The sequence below is a fragment of the Rissa tridactyla genome, chromosome 9, assembly GCF_028500815.1.
Source record: "Rissa tridactyla isolate bRisTri1 chromosome 9, bRisTri1.patW.cur.20221130, whole genome shotgun sequence".
Classification (NCBI taxonomy): domain Eukaryota; kingdom Metazoa; phylum Chordata; class Aves; order Charadriiformes; family Laridae; genus Rissa; species Rissa tridactyla.
This window is the reverse complement of record NC_071474.1, coordinates 35,752,533-35,771,717: the sequence shown is the minus strand read 5'-3', so window position 1 is coordinate 35,771,717 and position 19,185 is coordinate 35,752,533. Positions and strand designations below refer to the sequence as shown.

The following is a 19,185-nucleotide window of genomic DNA, read 5'->3' as shown; positions in this document are numbered from 1 at the left end:
GGAGGAGGAAGGGGAGCAGCCGGGCGAAAGCTGAGGCAACAGGCGGGAGGAAGAGCAATGGAGAGGCGAGCGCGGGCCGCCGCGGAAGGGAACGAAGGCAGGGGCGGGAAGCGGACGCGGCCGGGGCGGAGGGAGGGAGGAGCGGGCGGCCGGGCGCCGCCAATCCGGCGGGCTCGTCCATTTTTCGGTGTGAGTCAGGCACGTCGGTGGGGTGATGCTGCGGCGCTGGGAAGGCGGCGGCAGCAGCAGCCGGGAGCGCCCCGCCCGCTCGGGCCCGTTCCCTCCGCCGTGCCGGCGCCGCCGCTGAGGGGAGCGCTGCTTCCTCCTTCCCCTACCCGGCCAAGGCCGGCTCCGTGGCTGGGGGCGCCGGGCCTGCCTCCTCCCGGCCACGCCGCGCTCCCCTCACGGAGCCGACGGAAGGAGCGGGCCCGCGGCTGCCCGGCGGGAAGGTAGGGCGGGTGGTGAAAGGCGGCCCGGCGGACGGGGGGGCGGTCGTTGCGCCGTCCTGTGGCGAAGGGCAGCCCCGGAGCGGCCAGGAAGGGGAGAGCACCAGGGGCGGGCGGAGAGCCGGGGAAGGGGAGGGGTCCTGAGGCGAGGGGCTTTGGCCGCAGCTCACGGGATCCATTCATCTGTGGCTCCTCCCTTCTCGCAGGCTGCGGCGTCTTGTGGCTCCTGTCCGGGCATCGAAAGGAAAAGCCGAAAATCAGCCTTGCCCCAAGCCGAGCTGCTTGCTTCTCCTGAAGCTTGGGAAGAAAGGGGACTACAGAGGGGCCGCCCTTGCGTTTCATGTTTCGTCAGCCCGACAGCATTTTGGCTTGGATTCCATCTTGCTCCTACCTGTTCCTGGACAGTGACGGGGGGGAGAAGAGGCAGCATCCCAGCATGTCTCGTTACAGCCTCCATAACCTCCTGGACTGGATGTACGGGGGTGTGGACCCCAGCTTTGCTGGCAATGGAGGGCCGGAATGCGCGGCCTTTCTCTCTGGGCAGCAGCGCCTTCTGGAGAGTTTGGTCTTCCTCAGCGTGGGCGTCGTGGAGATCCTTCTGTCCCTGTGGAAGCTCAGGCAGCTGCATTTGAGGGAGCTGGAGGGTCACCTGCTGCAGCAGCCCCAGACTAAGCAGGAGAGCTTGGGCAAGAACGTGCTGCTGGTGGTGCTCTGCCTCATCTTTGGGCTGGAGGTGGGCTTCAAGTTTGCCACCAGGACTGTCATTTACCTCCTGAACCCCTGCCATGTGGTCACTATGATGCAGGTAAGGCTTGTGTACAGTCACCGTGAAGTTTGCTTTAGTTTTATATTTGCAAAGCAGTGTTTTTTCCCCCGTAGTCAGTTTGTGGACCAAAACTGTGTTGTAAAAGTGGTGTAAAAGTTTTAAAACTGCTCAGTTTTTAATCAACTGAATTGAAATCTATGAAGAAAACAAATCAAATGAAAAGATGAAATCGTAGCTATGACTAATGTCCAAATCTGTGGTTGAAAGTGCCAAAAAATAAGGCTGTCCAACCACTTGCTTTCACCGGAGCCTTGTTTCAAGAATAGAAAATGCTGTTTCCACTGACAGCAGTGGTAAAATTTGCACCAAATTTAATGAAAACAAGATTATTACTAAAGCAGCTATGTAATTTACATACAACTTTTTCAAGCAAGTGACTTTTAGGTATGTGAATGTATTTTGCAAAGGTGTTGAAGAAACAAATTAGTCTTTACTTTGTGCAGACAATGTTAGTTTACCTTTCTAATTTTCAAAGATGAATAGTAAGGAAAAAATGCGTTACCCGTGTCTCACACATGGGATGAACAAACCAATCAGGCTTAATACCTGTGTATCAACTATGTGCTTTAATGACTTGTGGCTTGGTTATTGATGCATGGTAATGTCCAATTTGTGTAGCTTCCAAGAGAATGGAAACATTCATAAACAGTTACTGAACTGCGATATCTAAAGCTTACAAGTTTACTGTTTATCAGTAGTCCTGTGCATGTACTTAACTGCCAGTTTCACTGAGCTTGGTAAGGAGTATGGGAGATGTCAAAAACTATTATTTTGTTTAATTTTGCTTATATTGTACCTCGGCCCTGGACAACTTAGAAAATTTAAGCTCAAGAATTAAGAGAAGAATGTCAAAAAGGCTTTCATAAAAGCTGCCATGGTAACAACATCTAAGATCTGTAACAGATGAAAGGCAGACCAATACCATTCTTAGCGTCCCTTTGTAGGATGCTGAGTGATCTGGGCTGTATCAGATCAAGCCAGTTGTTGGTTTCACTCCTGGAGAGCATTTCCTAACAGGAATGGAAACATCTTTTCTGGCTGTACCAGAGGTTTGAGGGAGATGGGTACTATTTCAAGAGGGGAAACGCATGCTTTTACAGCAATTAACTTAGAGTTCCAGAGCTCAATTAGTAGGTTATGTAAATTCCTAAGCAGTGATCTGGTCTAATGGGAGGTGTCCCTGCCCATGGCAGGGGGTTGGAACACGATGATCTTTAAGGTCCCTTCCAACCCAAACCATTCTATGATTGTATGATGCAACATTATCTCAGTATTTTACATTTTAGGACACTTGCTTCCCATGAAGTGGTAACAATTGCTGTGCGATCAGTCAGTCAGTCAGTATTGGTAATGAAGGGGAAAGGAGAAGGTATGCAAGAGCTCTAGAAGTAATTAAAATAAAATAATAAAGCCACATTCCATTTCTTGGCAATAGTCAATGTTTACTGGAAAATTTTCCTATTAATTCTCTGGGAAGAAGGTGAGGATATGTTGCCATTATGATTTGAAGGTTTAATTGTCTCGATACGGTATTATAATATGATGTTGTTGTAAGTATTCAGTAAAAGCTAATGCTTATACATAAATGGAGGAGCTAGTATTGTTTACCTCATTCATTAACACTCTCCCCCAGGAAGACAGAGACTTAGCCTCTGTAGTCAGGCATGGACAGTTCTTTAATCTCTTTCAGACCAATTGTGAAGCTTTTTTAAAATAATCCTGTGCTAATTACTCATTAAAAATGGTGTTCCAGCATTTTTGAAATTGAGAAAATGGGTATGTCAGCAAAATTCAGAAGTCATCATGCCTCTTCATCCTCAAACAGATGTATTAGAAATAGGCCTGGGCTTAATGTAGAGAATGAAAATAGCTGCAAAACCAATAGATTTCAGCTGAGAAAACGGGTGAGATACAAAGATAGTTGATGACCTCCATCAACAGAAAAGTAATACATAGAAGTAATCTTGCAAGCATTGTTTTTTCTGGCCTGAATTTGCTGAGGGCAACAGGTTGGCAAGATTAAATATATGAAAATACCATTTATCCTTCACTTCTGTTCTTACAGTAATTCGTACATCATCCTGCTGCTGTGCCTAAACATTAGGATGAACAAAGCAGGAGATGAAGAGATGAAACGTGCTACAGCAATTAAAGTGACTTCGAAGGGAAGCCAACAGTAGCTGTTGCCCAATTTCTGTTTTCCTTTTCTTCAGTTGAGACTGTTTCACCTCAGAGCAACAAGGGCTCTGGGCTCTGAGCCAAAAATATTTGGAACTGGAAATTATCCTTCAGATTTTCTCTGCATAAAAGCAAAAGTTCTGCTTTTAAAAGACCTATGACTGAAATGAAATCACAAAATAAAATGGGAATTACATCTGTAGTGTGTTCGGGCAGACAGAACTGCGTAACGCAGTGGATACTGACTTCTACAAATGAGTCTGTTTTGATCAGGTGTCTTAATTTCTGCCTGTCACGCCAACCTGTGTTCAAATCAAATCTTTTTCGTAAGTGGGAAGAAGTAGTTTAGATGTGTCGTGCCAAGGATGAAGTGTCGATCAAATGAACATATTTAACTGCCTAAACAGTCCTTATGGTTAATCAGATTCGGAGAATTTGTTGCTGTCCTGAATTCTCTAGAAACAGTACTTCTCATTTCCAGCCCTGGTCTTAGGTTTGGCTTCTGGGGGAAGAAGGGCAATATTATTTCTTCACTAGTGATGTACGTGCAGCACCATTGAAAGACAAATACTTCAATTATTTTAAATTTATATATATAAAAAAACAAAGGTGAAATGGAAACTTCTGTGTCTTCTTTGACAGCATTCGGATGGGGATGGTTTTGTGCAGTACAATATTTAGTTAGTGTGTGGTGCAGTGGGGGGTGGGAGTCTATGAAGGAATTCATCCTGAGCTCTTTATATAGAGGGTGGTCTTATTGAAAATTATTTGAATACATCTATTAAAAAGAGAGTAGATTTTGTGGTTTTTTTCTAGGACTGAGGATACGACTGGACCGATGGTAATGCGGTACACTTGGCATGAAAGGGTAACCTAAAAGGGAAACATTAAGTCCACTAGGGTGTTGCAAACCTATTCTCCTTTGCATATCAGGAAAAAATTCAGCATATGGTTAGGGGACCAAGTATTATATTTTCAAGACATTAATCCTTTTCAGTATTTTAGAACCCATAATTATGATATTGACATTGAAGACGTGAAGGAAATCTTTTAAGTTTCTGGTTCGGCAGCGTAAGAGAGAGGATTCACCCAATAGTCAATTACAGCACTTTTTACTTCTTTAAAAGTTTTGTAAAGGAACTTTTAGCAGCATCCAGAGCATGGTTGTTGAGAAGTGTATACGTAAGTGTTGTCTCCCTGTGTACGAGCATCACAATACTTACAGCATTGCTTTGGTGAGGTGAAAGGAAAATTTCATGCCTTGCAATGTCAAAACCAATTTGTTTATCTATTCCATATTCTTTAAAGTATATGTTTTTAAACTTTTCAATCAAAACACTTGTGTTCATGTAGCAGTTCTTCACTTCCTATTCAGTGAAGGAGCAGTTAGAATTTCCATCAAACGCACTCTGTTCTTCATGATTTGTTCCTGTACCTCCAGTTTGTAATTTCTGACACACATATTTTGCAATCTGGTATTCACCATCAATGTAACTTAATGAAAATTCATAAACACAGATGTCTCTTGATGTCCTGTAAGACGTCAAGCTGGAGTTAACAGGCAACTAAGATTAAATGTAGACAAATATAAACCAGGACCCAGAGATAAAATTAGTCTGAATTGCAGAAGAGAAATTTGGGGATTAACTTTGTGATACTTCCTCTTAAGGCTGATTGCTAGAGAGGAAATTCATCATAGTGTGTGGTGAAAAAGGGCAGATGAAGAACCAATAAAGCACTCCAAGCACCAGTATTTCATGGTGGCAAGCCTTATTTTTTGCAAAAGAGTACGTTTTACTGCTAGAAGGATGACAGCAGCTCCAGGGGCATAGATATGAAGTGACGGGTCATCAGTTCCTTTACACTGGGTCTGGGATGCTCCAGAGCTATTAGTTTGGCTTTCAAAAAAACCATGGCTTGCTTGATTAGTTTAATCTGCCCCTGGTTCCAATAACTGTCCATTTTTTCTTAATTGTTACAATTTATTTTTAAGCAATGATCTTGTTGTGTTTAAAAACATTGTCAACTGAAATTTAGAGGCTTTAACTGATACTGTAATTAATGTCATAGTTACTTATTGAGCTGAGGAAAAGCTTTTCTGTGATAATTTTAATACTGTATATAGTTTATTTCAACATTGTGCTTGTTTTTAAGTAAATCCCGGCATATAGTAGAGAAATTGAGAAATAGTAGTATGAGGCAAGGCAAGGATTCTTAGTCAGAAGTAGTAGCCATTTTTAATTTAGTATAAAAAGAATAGCAAATGTGTCTTAAGGCTGTGAATCAGAGTTTTCTTTGTTTGAAGAGATTACAGTTCAACCACTTTAACTTAGAGAAGCTTTGGCCAGTACATGCTTTATCTTGAGCTGAAAATGTGCATGCTTTAGTCAAGGCGATAGGGATCATGGTAATATGCCATGCTACCAATGAACGTTCTGGTTGAGGAATTGGAGTTTAGAGCTCTGGGTGAAGCCTTTGTTTTGGAGTTGCTAGAATCTGGAAATACCTGCTGTGTTTGAGGACAGAATGTGTACTTTGGTAATTCTATCTTTTATTCTGTGTATTCTTAGGAGAGAAGAATATAAAAAGTAGGGAATTGACAAGAAGTAATCTTACTCTCTAAAAAGAAGTAGGAATTGCATGATTGGAAATTCTAGATGAAAAAGGTTTACTTTCTCTTGCCCCAGGTATTTACATTGAGGGTTATTATCTAAAGGCCATTAGATGAATAATTAGGAAATCAGATATTGTTTTGATGAGATCATCATAGATTTAAAGCAAATATCGATCAAAGTGTAACATATGTAGTTCAAGCAACATATTGTGGAGAGACAGGCCTTTTTTTAATTTCTTTTTTCCTCTTCTGTTTCTTTTTCTTCTTTTTTTTTTTTTTTTTTTGAGAATGCAGCTGTTAATTGTTTCAGTGTACTGTCCGGTGTTGTAATGTATCACTGTTGGCTTTAATATATTTTTAGGATGGATTTTTTAAGGTATTTAGCAGTTTCACACACCTTGCCATGTAGCAGCTTAAACTGATGTTTCAGGACTAGCTGCCTGAGGCTGTTAGGAACTTCAGGGGAGTGGTGGACTACGTCAAATAGCAGCAGTAACCATACTGGACACCGTATAAATTCCAGGGATTGGGATGACTTTCATCTGATGATTTCCATTCTAAAACCCCTCCTTTGTTGTCTCCCTTGTGCTGCTGTAAATGTTTACACTCCTGGTCACAGATGATGAGTTTTACTGCGGTGGTTGTACATCAGCCACATTCACTGTAGCAATTTGAACTGTGTTGGTGTTCACCAAGAACGAGTTCTGTAGGATGAATTTGAAACCCATGAGGAGTGTAATGGGACTCATGTTTCTCATGACACTTCCTCAGGGCTTTAGGTAGCTGTGATAAGGTTTTACATTTATTCAGATTGCCAAGTAATTAGTGTCAAGTGAATTTAGTTGTTTATATTTAATACTTGGTAGTTAGTGAAATGCCAACTTAAATTATCAGGAATATGATGATGTATGGCTTAGCTTTTTATGGATTGTGTTACTGTTTCTGTTTCTTTGGCAAAAATTATCTGTAATAATAAAGCTATTAGATATTTGTTATCCCGCCTATTTTGTAAAATTCTACAAATTGAGGAATTGTGAACTGTGACAAGAAGGTATTGGTGACTTGAGGCAGAGTAGAGCAGGACTTTTCTATGATGGTTTTGCATCCATAGGAAACTGACATGAAACATCATGCTTAGGGAAAAAGTAACAAAAGTGAATGTACATTACTAGGCAGATGAGAATCTTACTGTGAACTCATGCAAGCTTCCATGCTGTCACTGACAGATGTAAATGCAAGTTAATCTAAATTCAGTGCAAATTTAATTTTCTTAAGCAACTGGACTTTTGAATATATATTTTTTTTTTTAATTCAGCCTTTTTTGTTCTTTTACCCCCAGGTAAGTTTTTGATTGCCAGGTTTTGCTAAAGCACTCAGCTAGGAATGGGGAAGGAAGTAACCCACTACTAGTGAAGGGCTGGTGCCAACAGTGATTAGAGAAAAAGGAAGGAAAATCACCTCAGTGACACTTTTTCTCTGAAATACTAAGTCCTAAGATGTGATAACTAATGCTACTGCACACACAGAAGGACCTGAGTCTTATGTTAATAATTAATCCTAACCTACGAGAATTCTAGAGATCTTTCACCGAAGACTGTAAAAAGGGAAGAAGGCAAGTACAGGGTTGTCACGTAAACAAACTAAGCCTGTGGAAGGGGAGGCTAATCTAGAATGTCCCAATGAACACATAGAATTTACAAGACATTAGATCATAGAGGGTCGAAATTGCTCAATTTGCTACACTTCTTTCATTGCTGGGTAGAACTGGGAAAGGGGGAGGTTGAAAGCAGGGACAGGCGGCTTCTTCTCTTCCCTGAGTCTGGTTTATATAACACAGAAACTTTTACTGTAGTATTACTCAATGCTCTGCAGCAAAGTTGCTTTGAATCATGAGTATTCTGAACGCTAGATTAACAATTCCACAGGACATATTAATTAATTTCTGAACCTGCCTGACAGCTGCAGTAAGGCAGCTGTGATTTTAATGCTAAAATATTAGATACATTCTAATTGCTGCTATTTGGCAATGAGTATGTAACATCTTTTCATCTCTATTCTTTTTTCAGATTTGTCATTTTTGAACTTTCAAGCCCCAGTTATGTGGGTTTTGTTTGTTTTTTTTTTTTAAGTTACCTTTTAGAAGGCAAACAGGTGGCTTGTAAGTGATATGGCTATTCTATGCTGAATTGATAGTTTATACAAAACCAGTTGATATCTAACGTATTTAGATGCTGAATCAAAGCTGTGTGGTAGAGTTGTTAAACCATTACTTTCTGATAAATGATAGGGTGGTTGTTTTGAACTTACTTAAAAAATTAATTTTAGAGATAATTAACAAAGTTGTCTACATCTTTTAAATTATCCAGCTGCTTGAGTGTTCCTTGCCTTACATTTTACCATTGTGTGGGAAAATTGATGGTTTTCATCTATACAGTAAAATACACTTTACCTTACCACTGTATGTCAGCCTTTTAAATATACCTTTTAATCTCTTCTGCTCTGGAGGGTACTTTGATACACCTAAGAAAGGATGAAAACTTTTATTTCAGTGCAGATTGACTAAAGCTTGTCTCTCTCTCTTTTCTTTGCAAGCAGAAATTAAAATCTAACCTCTTGAAGTTTTCATTTTGAAATAGTATACTAAACCAATCAAGTTATGACCTGGTTAAGTGATCATGACTGGAACGTTTGAAAAGAAGAATACGTTTCCAGTCTGATGCAATGTGACACTAAATCAAACGGGCTGCTGCTTTGAAAGGTAAATGAAATCTGTGAGGCATATGTGAGATGCAGTGGTTTTACTTGTAGCATGCTTAGCCAGAAACATCTTGTAGCATCTTCTGCCAGAAGCAACTCTACTCAGACATCTGCAAGCATTCCCATTAGTGTTTTAAGTGCTAGTTCGTGTGATGTTTAATCTGGAATGGTTAGAGTTGTGTGACTTGTTCCTTTCTTCCCCTGCTACCTTTTGAATTGTCGTCTTTTATCTTTTCAGTTTGTTTTTGATCAAACAAGATGATTTCTGTTATGCATGTTTCTGTCTCAGCAAGACTGAGACTGGTAGAAGACAAGCTGTTCATGGCAAGTTCTGAATTCACTCTCTGCCTCAGTCTACTAACTGAAAAATAGCCTCATTAAAATACTTCTGAAGGGAGCTTTTAGGTGTAATATTTTGTAGAGGTTTGGAGTGTTTTGGAATCAAAAAAACTTGTAGATCCAGCCAAGTCATAGGACCAAATGAAGTCCAGAGCGGGGTCACAAAGGTGATCTGAGGGCTGGAGCACCTCTGCTATGAAGACAGGGTGAGAGAGTTGGGGTTGTTCCGACTCTAACCATTCTATGAAAAAAAAAAATAAAAAAAATCAGTGAGCTCTTCCTATTTAGAGTGCTCATGGACTGAGGCAATAACATTCAATGAATAGAATGGTCTCCAGGCTGAGATATTTGAAGAGGTAATTTACTTCGTAGAATCATAGAATTGCCTAGGTTGGAAGGGACCTTTCAGATTATCTAGTCCAACCATCAATTTAACTCTGACAAAAACCATCACGAATCTAAACTATATCTCTAAGCACTATGTCTACCCATCTTTTAAATATCTCCAGGGATGGTGCCTCAACCACTTCAGAGACAGTATCGCTATTACACACTTCTGTTGCATTCTTTTTGAGCAAAAGATTGTGCATATCTTTTGAGAATAGCTCTTGAGATTTTTTTACTAGTCTTGATTTTTGAAATGACGATTATTAAAACTAGTGGTGGAATGTGGTGCGTTTACATGTCGAAGAAACTAGGAAATACTAGACAAATGAGAAAATTTGCAGCTGACAAATTATTTTATGTCAGTGGTCTCAAAGCTTTTGGAACCTGTAACGTAACATAAATACATACATCCTTGCCAGTATCTGAGAATTTTCCTAGACATAACTCATAACGCCACAGTCTCTCATTTTAAGTATTTAATCAACTGGTTTTAGGATCTCTATTTTAGGCAAGTCATGGCTCATAATGACAGGCTGGGTAAAATGCTTGCAGGCATTCTAGTATAGCAGATTTTAGCTAATATAGGTACTAGCTCACTAATATATTTGTGACTGTATGTTGAAGGTTAAGTTTCTCAATATCTGAGCATGTTGTGGTTGTAATAAGGCAGATTTAGTAAAATCTGCTCACCTCATGACCTCTTTTTTTTTTTTTTTTTTCCCCCCTTTTCTTTTTCCTCCCCCTTCAAAAAAGTAACCCATAACAAATGTACTGTAGAGGCATTGCTGGATTAAATAACCACAATTATACAGCAACACAACCCTTTTCCTTTCTTGCTGTTTTCAATCTAGCAATACAGTTAAATGGAAAATAGGAAAACACACGTTTGATGGTTTGTGTTCCTTACTTTTTTTCCACCTTTTTGTACTGATGCACTTGCCTGTTGCTGAGGTCTACATGTGCAAACTGTAAAAGAGGTTTTTTTGAATAAAATTCTTTCCATGTCAACTTAAAAAATCAAATAATGGAAACCTTTAATAAGTCCAAATTAATGTGATAATTGCAGCACATGTAATGCTTGAAGTGCAAGAAGTGAATATACTCTCGGATGTTAACTGCATAGAGATTAGATTGGATTGTATTAAAGGGAGGTCAGATTAAAGTTAGTATAGCTCTCTTTCTTTTCATGATGTCGCAGTCTTTTGTGGATTTTGGGGTGTTTGTTTCAGTATTGGATTTTTTCCCACCCTTCTGAAATTTGGGTACTTTTTCCTGTCATATTTTGGCACTGGGAAATGGATATAATCCATAAGAAAAACTAACTGCAAAATACCTTCTTATTTTGGTTGATATTTAGCCTTTTTCCCATGCATGTGAGTTTGACTTTGACCTAGAGAGACTATTGTGATGTCAAGGAGTAATTTTTTTGAGTAAATTCTGGCTTCTAAAAATGAATTTAGGAAAAAAGATCTGTGTTTTTCTCACCTACCCAGTTCCTTTTTAACAGTAACATTTCCCTTGTTTGGTTTTGCTTTCTTTTAGTGATTAAAAAGGGAGCAAAATTAACAGGGATTTGTGGAGGGCCAGTGTAATACTTTGTGATATCTACCTATTTCTATCTATCAAATAAGTTTTCTGGGTAAACTAATGTAATATTATCTTCTTATTGTCTTCAGAATAGGCCTTTGGCATACAGGCTCTTCTAGCTGCTACGCTGACACAAATAAGTAATACAAGCAGATTTAAGGAAATAATGAAGTCAAAAGGTATTTCTTGGGAACTCCATCAAATACTGAATGACATTTCTCTTAGAAAATTTTTAGTTACTACAGGCGGAAAAATACCATCCTTTTACTCTGCATTTCAGTCTGTCCCAGACCTGTAGATGTCGACTGGAGCTTTCTCTTCTTCTTAGTGCGTGGTCAGAAGGAGGGAATGTAGAAGGGACTGATTTGCAGCTCAGTCCTGGGTTAGTTCAGAGCAACCAGGTGTTCAGTCTCTTTAAGATCTCGTCTCGGTGAAGGAATAGTTAAGCAGTGCAATCCTGTGCATTACAGTCTCCAAATTATAACGGCCCTGCTGATCCATCATGTGTTGTGGTGTGACCTTTGTATTTGGGCTTATGCAGGCGAGTGCTGGCCATGCAGTTCCTCATGCCAGAAATATTTCCCATGGGGATGGACAATGATATTTATGGTCCTGCAGAGCAATTAGGAAGTAGATTGACAGAACTTTTTTTTCATCTGGGTCCTCAAGGTTGAAGTGAACTTCATTTTGCAGACTGAACAGTGTTACGGGTGTCTTTGCAGTTTATTGCCTGAGAACAACTGTGGAATCTTCTGGTCCTGTGCTGGTGAAAGTGTCTCAGACATCCTGACTCACAATATTGTCCCCACCTAGGACTTGTTATCTATACATTTCCTCAAGGCCACTCATGGTTTGTACCCTCTCTTTCTCTCACTCTCATTAGCCTATAGTCTTTTACAGATTGAAGAGTCTTAATGTGATAAATCAATCCATTTATGGAAGATGTTCTACACTTTTTGGTCATTCTTGTTGACCTTTGTACCCCTTTTCTAAGTCTGCTTTTTTTTTTGAGGGAGAGAGAGAGGGAGGTTAAAGGGGAAGGGAATGATCAGAACTGTTCCCAGAATTCAGCCTATCAGACAATGTATATTTTATAGCTTATTTTTCCCTCCTAAAATGGTCACTTTTGTACGCTTTGGATTTCTGATTAATTCTTTTGTCCTTTTTGTTTGTAACATGAAAATGTAACAGGTAACAGATCTGACAGAATAAGGAGGGACATTGAAGTTGTTTCTTAGTGTTTCTTCTAAATTGGAAAACTGAGTTATTCTGCCCTGAATGAGGAGAAGCCGACTTCAGTGTGCCTTAGAGTACATGCTGCCCTGTTCACGCTGGAGCTCTGCAATGTGCGGGCACAGGAGTGCCTAAAACCTTGGGAGTTCCAGCAGGAAAACAGAGGCTGGGAACTCTTTGCAGCCATGCTGCTAATTTAATATGACATTGTTTGGTTTATAAAACATAGCTGTTTCCTCCTGCAAGGCAAAGGATTTTTGTTGCAGTATGCCAGTGAAATGTAATATGATTATGGGATAAGTATGCGAACACTTGTGGAAGAGCTTGAGAGCTTGTCTGCTGGGAACTAGGTATTTCAAAGCTGCTAATTACTCTAAGCTGAATGTTGATACTTTTTTATAGTGTTTGAATCTACTCAGTGATACAGTTCTTTGGAAATCAGATACAAGGGTGTCTTGTAAAACATCCCTTTTAAGAAGTCGAGGTTTATTTGTCAGGGAAAGTATATACATGTTTAGAGAGAAAGTGCTTGATGTTAAACTGCTAAACATTTGGTGATCTCTTCATTATGCTGAAGTTTTAACGTAAACATTCTAGTTGTGATTTCTCTGCTGTCATAAAAACATGGAAGACAGGCTTATTTTCTGAAACATCCCTCATAACAGAGGGACTTGCATGCTTAAAAAGAATATATATTTATTTATGCCTCATTAGTTCCTGAAACTGTCTTTTCTTGCAGTAGAGTTGATGTAAAAATAAATGGCTGTGAATCTTGTTCTCTTCTTTGCCCATCTCCATGGTAGTGAAGTATTTTAGATTGTTGTGTCCATCTCAGTCTTTGTAACAATGCCATACTTTTTTAATATTAGCTATTTTTTATCCTCAGTGGTGAGATTCAGACAGCGTACTTGTACTTTTTCCTCTATCATGTGGTAGTTGGAGCACTCTGCAGCGTGTCAGAAAAAGAAATGACTGGTGTGATTAAGAGTGATTAAGACATATTTGTAGCTTGATTATTTTGTGCATATAGAGAAAAAGGTCAGTCTGTTGTCCTTTTTTTTTTTTTTAAGATGTAGGAAATAAAAAGGAAAAAAAAAATCTGTATTGGAAGGACAGAATTTTTTCCGTGAAGGTGTGAACTATGCTTCAAAAGTAATGTGTACCTTCTGTCAGATTTCCGAATTTAGGGAAATCATAAAATAATCTGAATTTAAAACTCTGGATGCTAGTGAGATTCTAAATATCATATCTCCTTCTGCTAACATACAACAGAGAGTGTTTAAAAAGTTTGACTAATGAATGCAAGTAGCATGGGAAAAAGTAGTTACTATAAGAGACCTGTAGAAGATATTTATGGTCTCCAAAGAAGAGAAAATATAGTCCAGAATTCAAGGAACTTTAGCGTAGTTTGTAAATAAAGTATATTGCAAAAATCTGCAATGATGGAACAGTGAAGTATAATAAGTGTTAGACACTTTTCCCAGAAGCCATATGGGTCTTATGTGCAAGGTGAGACATAGACCGCTCCGAAGATTTCTCTGACGTATGCTTTTTTCTTCTTTTTCTTTTTTTTTTTTTCTCAGCACAAAAAAGCATCCATTACTGGATTGTCGTCATGTATCTGTTATGTTCTTTTCCTCTTTAAGCGGCCTTGATAAGTTGAAATTACTGTCTTTTTAAATACAAGAGTTCAGAGAAGCTCTGATTGGATTTTAACAGTATTCACTAAGAAATGTCTTGGGGTACATTCAGTTAAATTTATTCTTGCTGTGCCTTTATTAGAGTTCTGTGTGACTTAGGAAAAACAATTTGTGTGTGTGCAGATGTATTCTCCAAATGTTCTCACTTGAAGTGACTTAATGATAATTTGTTTCGTAGGTTGGCAGTGAAATAATCTATTGTGAATTTATTTTAGCAACAGTAAAAAGTGTGTTCCGTTTTTTTTCTCGTATACTTGTTGTCAGCCAGTAGGCCAAAGCCTCCTCTTTGCAGTAGTGAGCAATATAAAAAACAAAAACAAAAAACCACCAGGATTTTTAACACTGAACGCTTATATAGTCATCTCTTTGTATCTAGAGCAAGACTTGCTGATAGGAAGTATTTTAAGTTGCTGTGAGAGGTTTTGGACACAGATATCAAAAGATGACGGTTATCCTCTAAATTTAGATGGGGCATTGTTGCAAATCAACAATGCTTTATTACATAAAAATTTAAATCGGGTCCTATTTATGGTAGGAGTATGCCTGTAAAGAAAACCAAACGTGCTGCTCCAATTGTATTCAGTTACTTTCAGTCAGTAAGTAATTAGCTAATAATCGATGACATTTTTACAGTACTTTAAAAATACTTTATTGAGTGTGGCAATGGACATATTTAAAGATGGCTGCTAGGCTTATGCACAGAGCAGGTACTGTGGTAGCCTTATTTTGGGAAGTATCAAGAGGCTTTTATAGACAGCCGTCTTGCATGCGATCTTCAAGAGCTGGGTCCTGCGCTGCTAAAGCGAAAGGAAGTGTCATCATTGGAAATGCTTGGTCTTGAGCACAGCAAGGACCGTATCATGACTGAGGGCTAAGGGAGCTGCTGTAGTAAAGTGATATATTCTTTATGAGAGACCTTTTATAATGACAATATCAAACAGGCTAGAATTTGACTTGTTTCGTAGGCACTGGCAGAAGCCAAACCCTAGATGCTGCTCATACTGCTTAAATCCTTTTATATATAGGTAATATGGGACCTTCTAATTTGTTCAGTATTTTTACTCTTTTCTAGCTCTTCTGGTTAGAAATGATTTGTGACATACAGAACTGTGAAAGAAAGATACAGAAAATGGAATCTAAAAGAGGTCATATCATTAATTTAAATTTGTTTCTAACATTTCAGATTTTTCTTCTTGCCTGCCCTCCATGTCGGATTGCAATGATTCTCTTCAGGTAATGCCTCTTCCTTACTATATTTCTGTCTACTTGCATAATGTATTTTAGAAGTTAATCACAGCTTAAGTCATAAAATATTAAGATACATATCCAGTTGGAAAGGCATATTGGTTGGATTGAAAATTGACACCTTGAAAAGGGTCAGGGCTTAAGCCGTGGGTGTTGGGCCCCATACCCTCGGTTCTTCTGTACTGGTGGTTTTGGCCTCACGCAGCAACATGGATTAGCTCAGTAACAGATGAGAATGCAGGTGTCTTTCTACAGATTAATGTATGGGCTTGTGTAAGTTATGGCATGTGCCCTGTAGCTCTTTATTATCCTCACTAAAAATTAGTAACTGGGCTTCATTGAGGCCATGCATACAGTATGGGTCTAGTTTTAAAATTGTGGATATAAGTTAAATAGTGAAAGCAACGTCTTGCTGCCTTGGGTACTTCTCAAACCTATGCAGTCTTTTCTAAAATACTGCGTGTTGTTACCAACCGTAGGAACCACAGGAGTTTCTAAAGTGCAGGGAGCTCTAACGGGCTACTGTGGTAGCGTCCAGTAAGCAGCTAAGGGGGTAACTGGTCATTGTGGGGAGGGTGACGGGGCTTCCCAGGCACAGTGGTGATCAGGAGTGGCTGTAGCTGCCACCCTGACAGTTAACCCGGCTCTTTCTTGTCTTAGTCTAGGCAGTGACTGGAAAAATGATCCTGGGGGCATACCTCGTGAATTATTTTGGAAATGGTACTGTCTATCTGCAACATTTTCCTGCTGTTCCTTATTTAGGCAGGGAGCAGGCTCAAAACAGAAATACTGCGTTAGCGTCTCCATCTCAGAGAGCGTGAAAAGTGTGTCTGGTGTCCAGGAAATCCTGGATTTACTATGCACTTGCGAAAGACTGGTCACAGAGGGGAGGTCACAATATATGTGGTTTTTCAGAATGAGCCTTTCTGTTTTCTATCACCTGACAGCATATAAATTGCATTTTAAAAACTGTTTTGAAATTTTGCCCTTTTACTCTCTGAAGTTACTTTTAAAGTCCTAACAGTTTATAACAGGCAGTGGTTGTAGACAGTTTATTCTTTACTCTGTGTCTTACATAAAGTAGACTGAAACAGTCCTGAAACTGTTTTTGTGTTCTTGTGATGCAACAGTTCTTCAGAAAAAGACAGCTGAAAACTACAAAATGCAGTATTTTAATATTACTTTCCTGCCTTACTCTTCACTTAGAACTTGCTGTTGCATTTTGACAATGTAATTATTTTATTTAAGGGACTTCTTCCAAATTACTGAAGCTTTACTTTGAAGCTGTACATTTATAGAGTTAGACTGGAGTAAAAACCTTTATCAAATAGGCTATTTTAATCTCTGAAAGACAAATGAACAGCAAAATTCCAACTATTTAGCAGCTTGCATCATGAATGGAATTAACACAAACAGACAGTCCAGGCTTTCTAGGAATCCAAAGCTCATTATAGAGAGCAGTCCTACTTTAGGAAACTATTTAAGTGTGTATTTAAAGAGAGATTTGTCCTGGTTATTGCATTTAACAGTATCTGGTTATTGCATTTAACAGTGGCTTTATTCAAATTCAAGCCAAAAGAATTTTCTTAAATCTCTTGCTACCTTTTATTGAAGAGATACTAGATAAAATATGTGAAAACATCACATTTTTATTTCTATCTGTGAAAATAATACCACACCTCTTCTCTAAGGCTGCAGATGCATATGCTGAATGGGGCCCTCTTGGCACTGCTGTTTCCTGTTGTTAACACACGCCTGGTGAGTGTACTGTACTTTTCCTCCTCCTTTTTTATTTATTTCTAAAAGATTTTCTTTGGAAAGATGTTAGACCTTTGATTTGTTTGGTCTTTTAAAGTTCATTTTACTAGGCTGTAGTTTCCTGGTACAGGTCACTACAATAGAGCCAAAATACCAATTTTGGATTTTTGTGTGTTTGTAAATCAACATGGAAAGCTAACACTGCTATATTCCAAGCGTAGGAAAAAATACTTTGTCAATTCCATCCTCGCCTTTAAATGGAGGGAAAACTTCCTGGCTTTGAAAGAGGCTTTCATAGGTTAGCATTGCAGCCTGTAGTCAAAATTCAGTTTCAGGCTTTTCAGAGTAGATGTAAATGTCAGATTCCTCAGGCATGTAAAATGCCAAATGTGGTTGGTGGCAGTCACCCCTTTTCCCCCAAGATTAGGCACAGCAGGTTCCTTTTTTCCATCCAAGTTTTCAAACCTGCTATAACACTCCTGTCTCTTGTATGAAAAATTAGCCTGTTGGTGTCCCCAGTAAGATTCTTAAACCTATTGAGAATTAATGGTAAGAAAAGTTATCCTGAGTCTGAGCCATACGAAATATTTCTAAGGATTATTTTTAAGAGCTGTTATGCATGCACATGTAGGGGTTGTGTGGATGTGTATATGCATATATGTCTACGTGCTTGTTCATTTTTTGTCATTTTGACTTATTTGCAAAAATCTGTTGTTGCAGTAATTCAAATGTCTTGGTTTATGATAGATTTCACTTAACTTTATCTGCTTATGTGTTTATGGTGTCTGGATAAAGTACTTGTATCTATATCCATATAGTGAATTAATGATATTATTAACAAAATTGTTGTGGACTTCAGACTCCATTACAAATCTCATTGGTGGCTGTCCGTTTGCAAGTCTTGACTGTCTTAATAAGATTAAGTATAAAAATCTGCATCTGTAGTGAACTTTATGGATGATGTGCTATGTTGATTTGCCACACTGGTAGCTAGGAGATCTGAAAACTGACAGTTTTATTGTCGGCTGGTAAATGGTTTCTTTTTTCCCCCTTAAAGATTATAAAATTTTGCATGGAGACACCATTTGTTTACTAGAGAAAGCATAATACATCTGTAGGCTTTTACAAGTTAAAAACGATCTTCCATAAAGCATGACACACACATGCAGAGGAGGCTGGACCGTATTTTTCAGTTTTCCGTGGATTTGGTAGTATAACCCTAGAGGTCTTTAAAGATTTATGTTGCCCTTCCTAATCTGGTAACTACATATATTCTTTTCTCTGCTGTAACAGCTTATGTGCATTTTGCAATTATGTTTTATTAAAACTTGATACTGATGAAGGGGCATCAAATGAATAAAACAAGTTTTTTTTACTGATAAGGAGAATTCTCTTATTTTGTATTTCAAACTATCTAGTTTTTAAGTAAATATGAACTTTAGCATAACAAAACAATTTTTCTGGGTAACCTTTTAAGGATAAAATGTTGAAATATTTAATAAATCATGAGCTTGTATTTTCTCTGCCATTATCATAGATTTCATTCATATTAGGGCAGTGGTGATTAAACAGGAAAAATACAGACTACTTACATAAAATTATCTCCTTAATTAGGCATAGAGGAGCCAAAGGATAATGTCCAAGAGCAAATATTTTTGGAATAAATACAACTTAAGATATTTTTGGCCTAACAGCTGCGTGCTAGGCTGCTCTCTTTTCAGTGTTTCTTCTGGCACAAGATAATGTGAGTGATGTTTTACAGCACTGCTGCTTTGACCCCGATTCTCTTGTGCCAGGCACACATTCTGCTCTGCAACTGTCATTGTAGTTCTTTGCACTGACATTGTCCTTAAGGCAGTAAATGTCTCTTAAAACTTAGCAAGTTCAAAAAGTCGCAATAATTTTGTCTGTGCTGCCTGCTCTGGTTTGTAGTATCTAAATGAAAAACTTCTGATCCAATCAAGAATTGTTGTGTCTCTATGCCTCAATTTTTTAATTTCGGTTTTATGATATCTTAAGACCTATATTTTAGTGTGTACAAAAACTTTGTATACTTTGTTACATCTGTAAACAGTTGTAATATATACTGTGTGGCACAAAGAGCATGAAAATTTG

The 19,185-nt window shown here is 38.7% G+C and overlaps 1 protein-coding gene across 1 annotated transcript in view; it reads left to right on the top strand.

The window, feature by feature from the left end:
- Positions 1-116: 116 nt before the first annotated feature.
- Positions 117-19,185, top strand: part of TMEM164 (transmembrane protein 164) — a 43,528-nt gene continuing 24,459 nt past the window's right edge. Inside the window, exons 1-4 of the mRNA XM_054215333.1 lie at positions 117-449; positions 653-1,251; positions 15,251-15,300; positions 17,004-17,070. Of these exons, the coding sequence (XP_054071308.1) occupies positions 787-1,251; positions 15,251-15,300; positions 17,004-17,070 (582 nt within the window). The 5' untranslated portion in view covers positions 117-449; positions 653-786. The remainder of the gene's footprint in view (positions 450-652; positions 1,252-15,250; positions 15,301-17,003; positions 17,071-19,185) is intronic.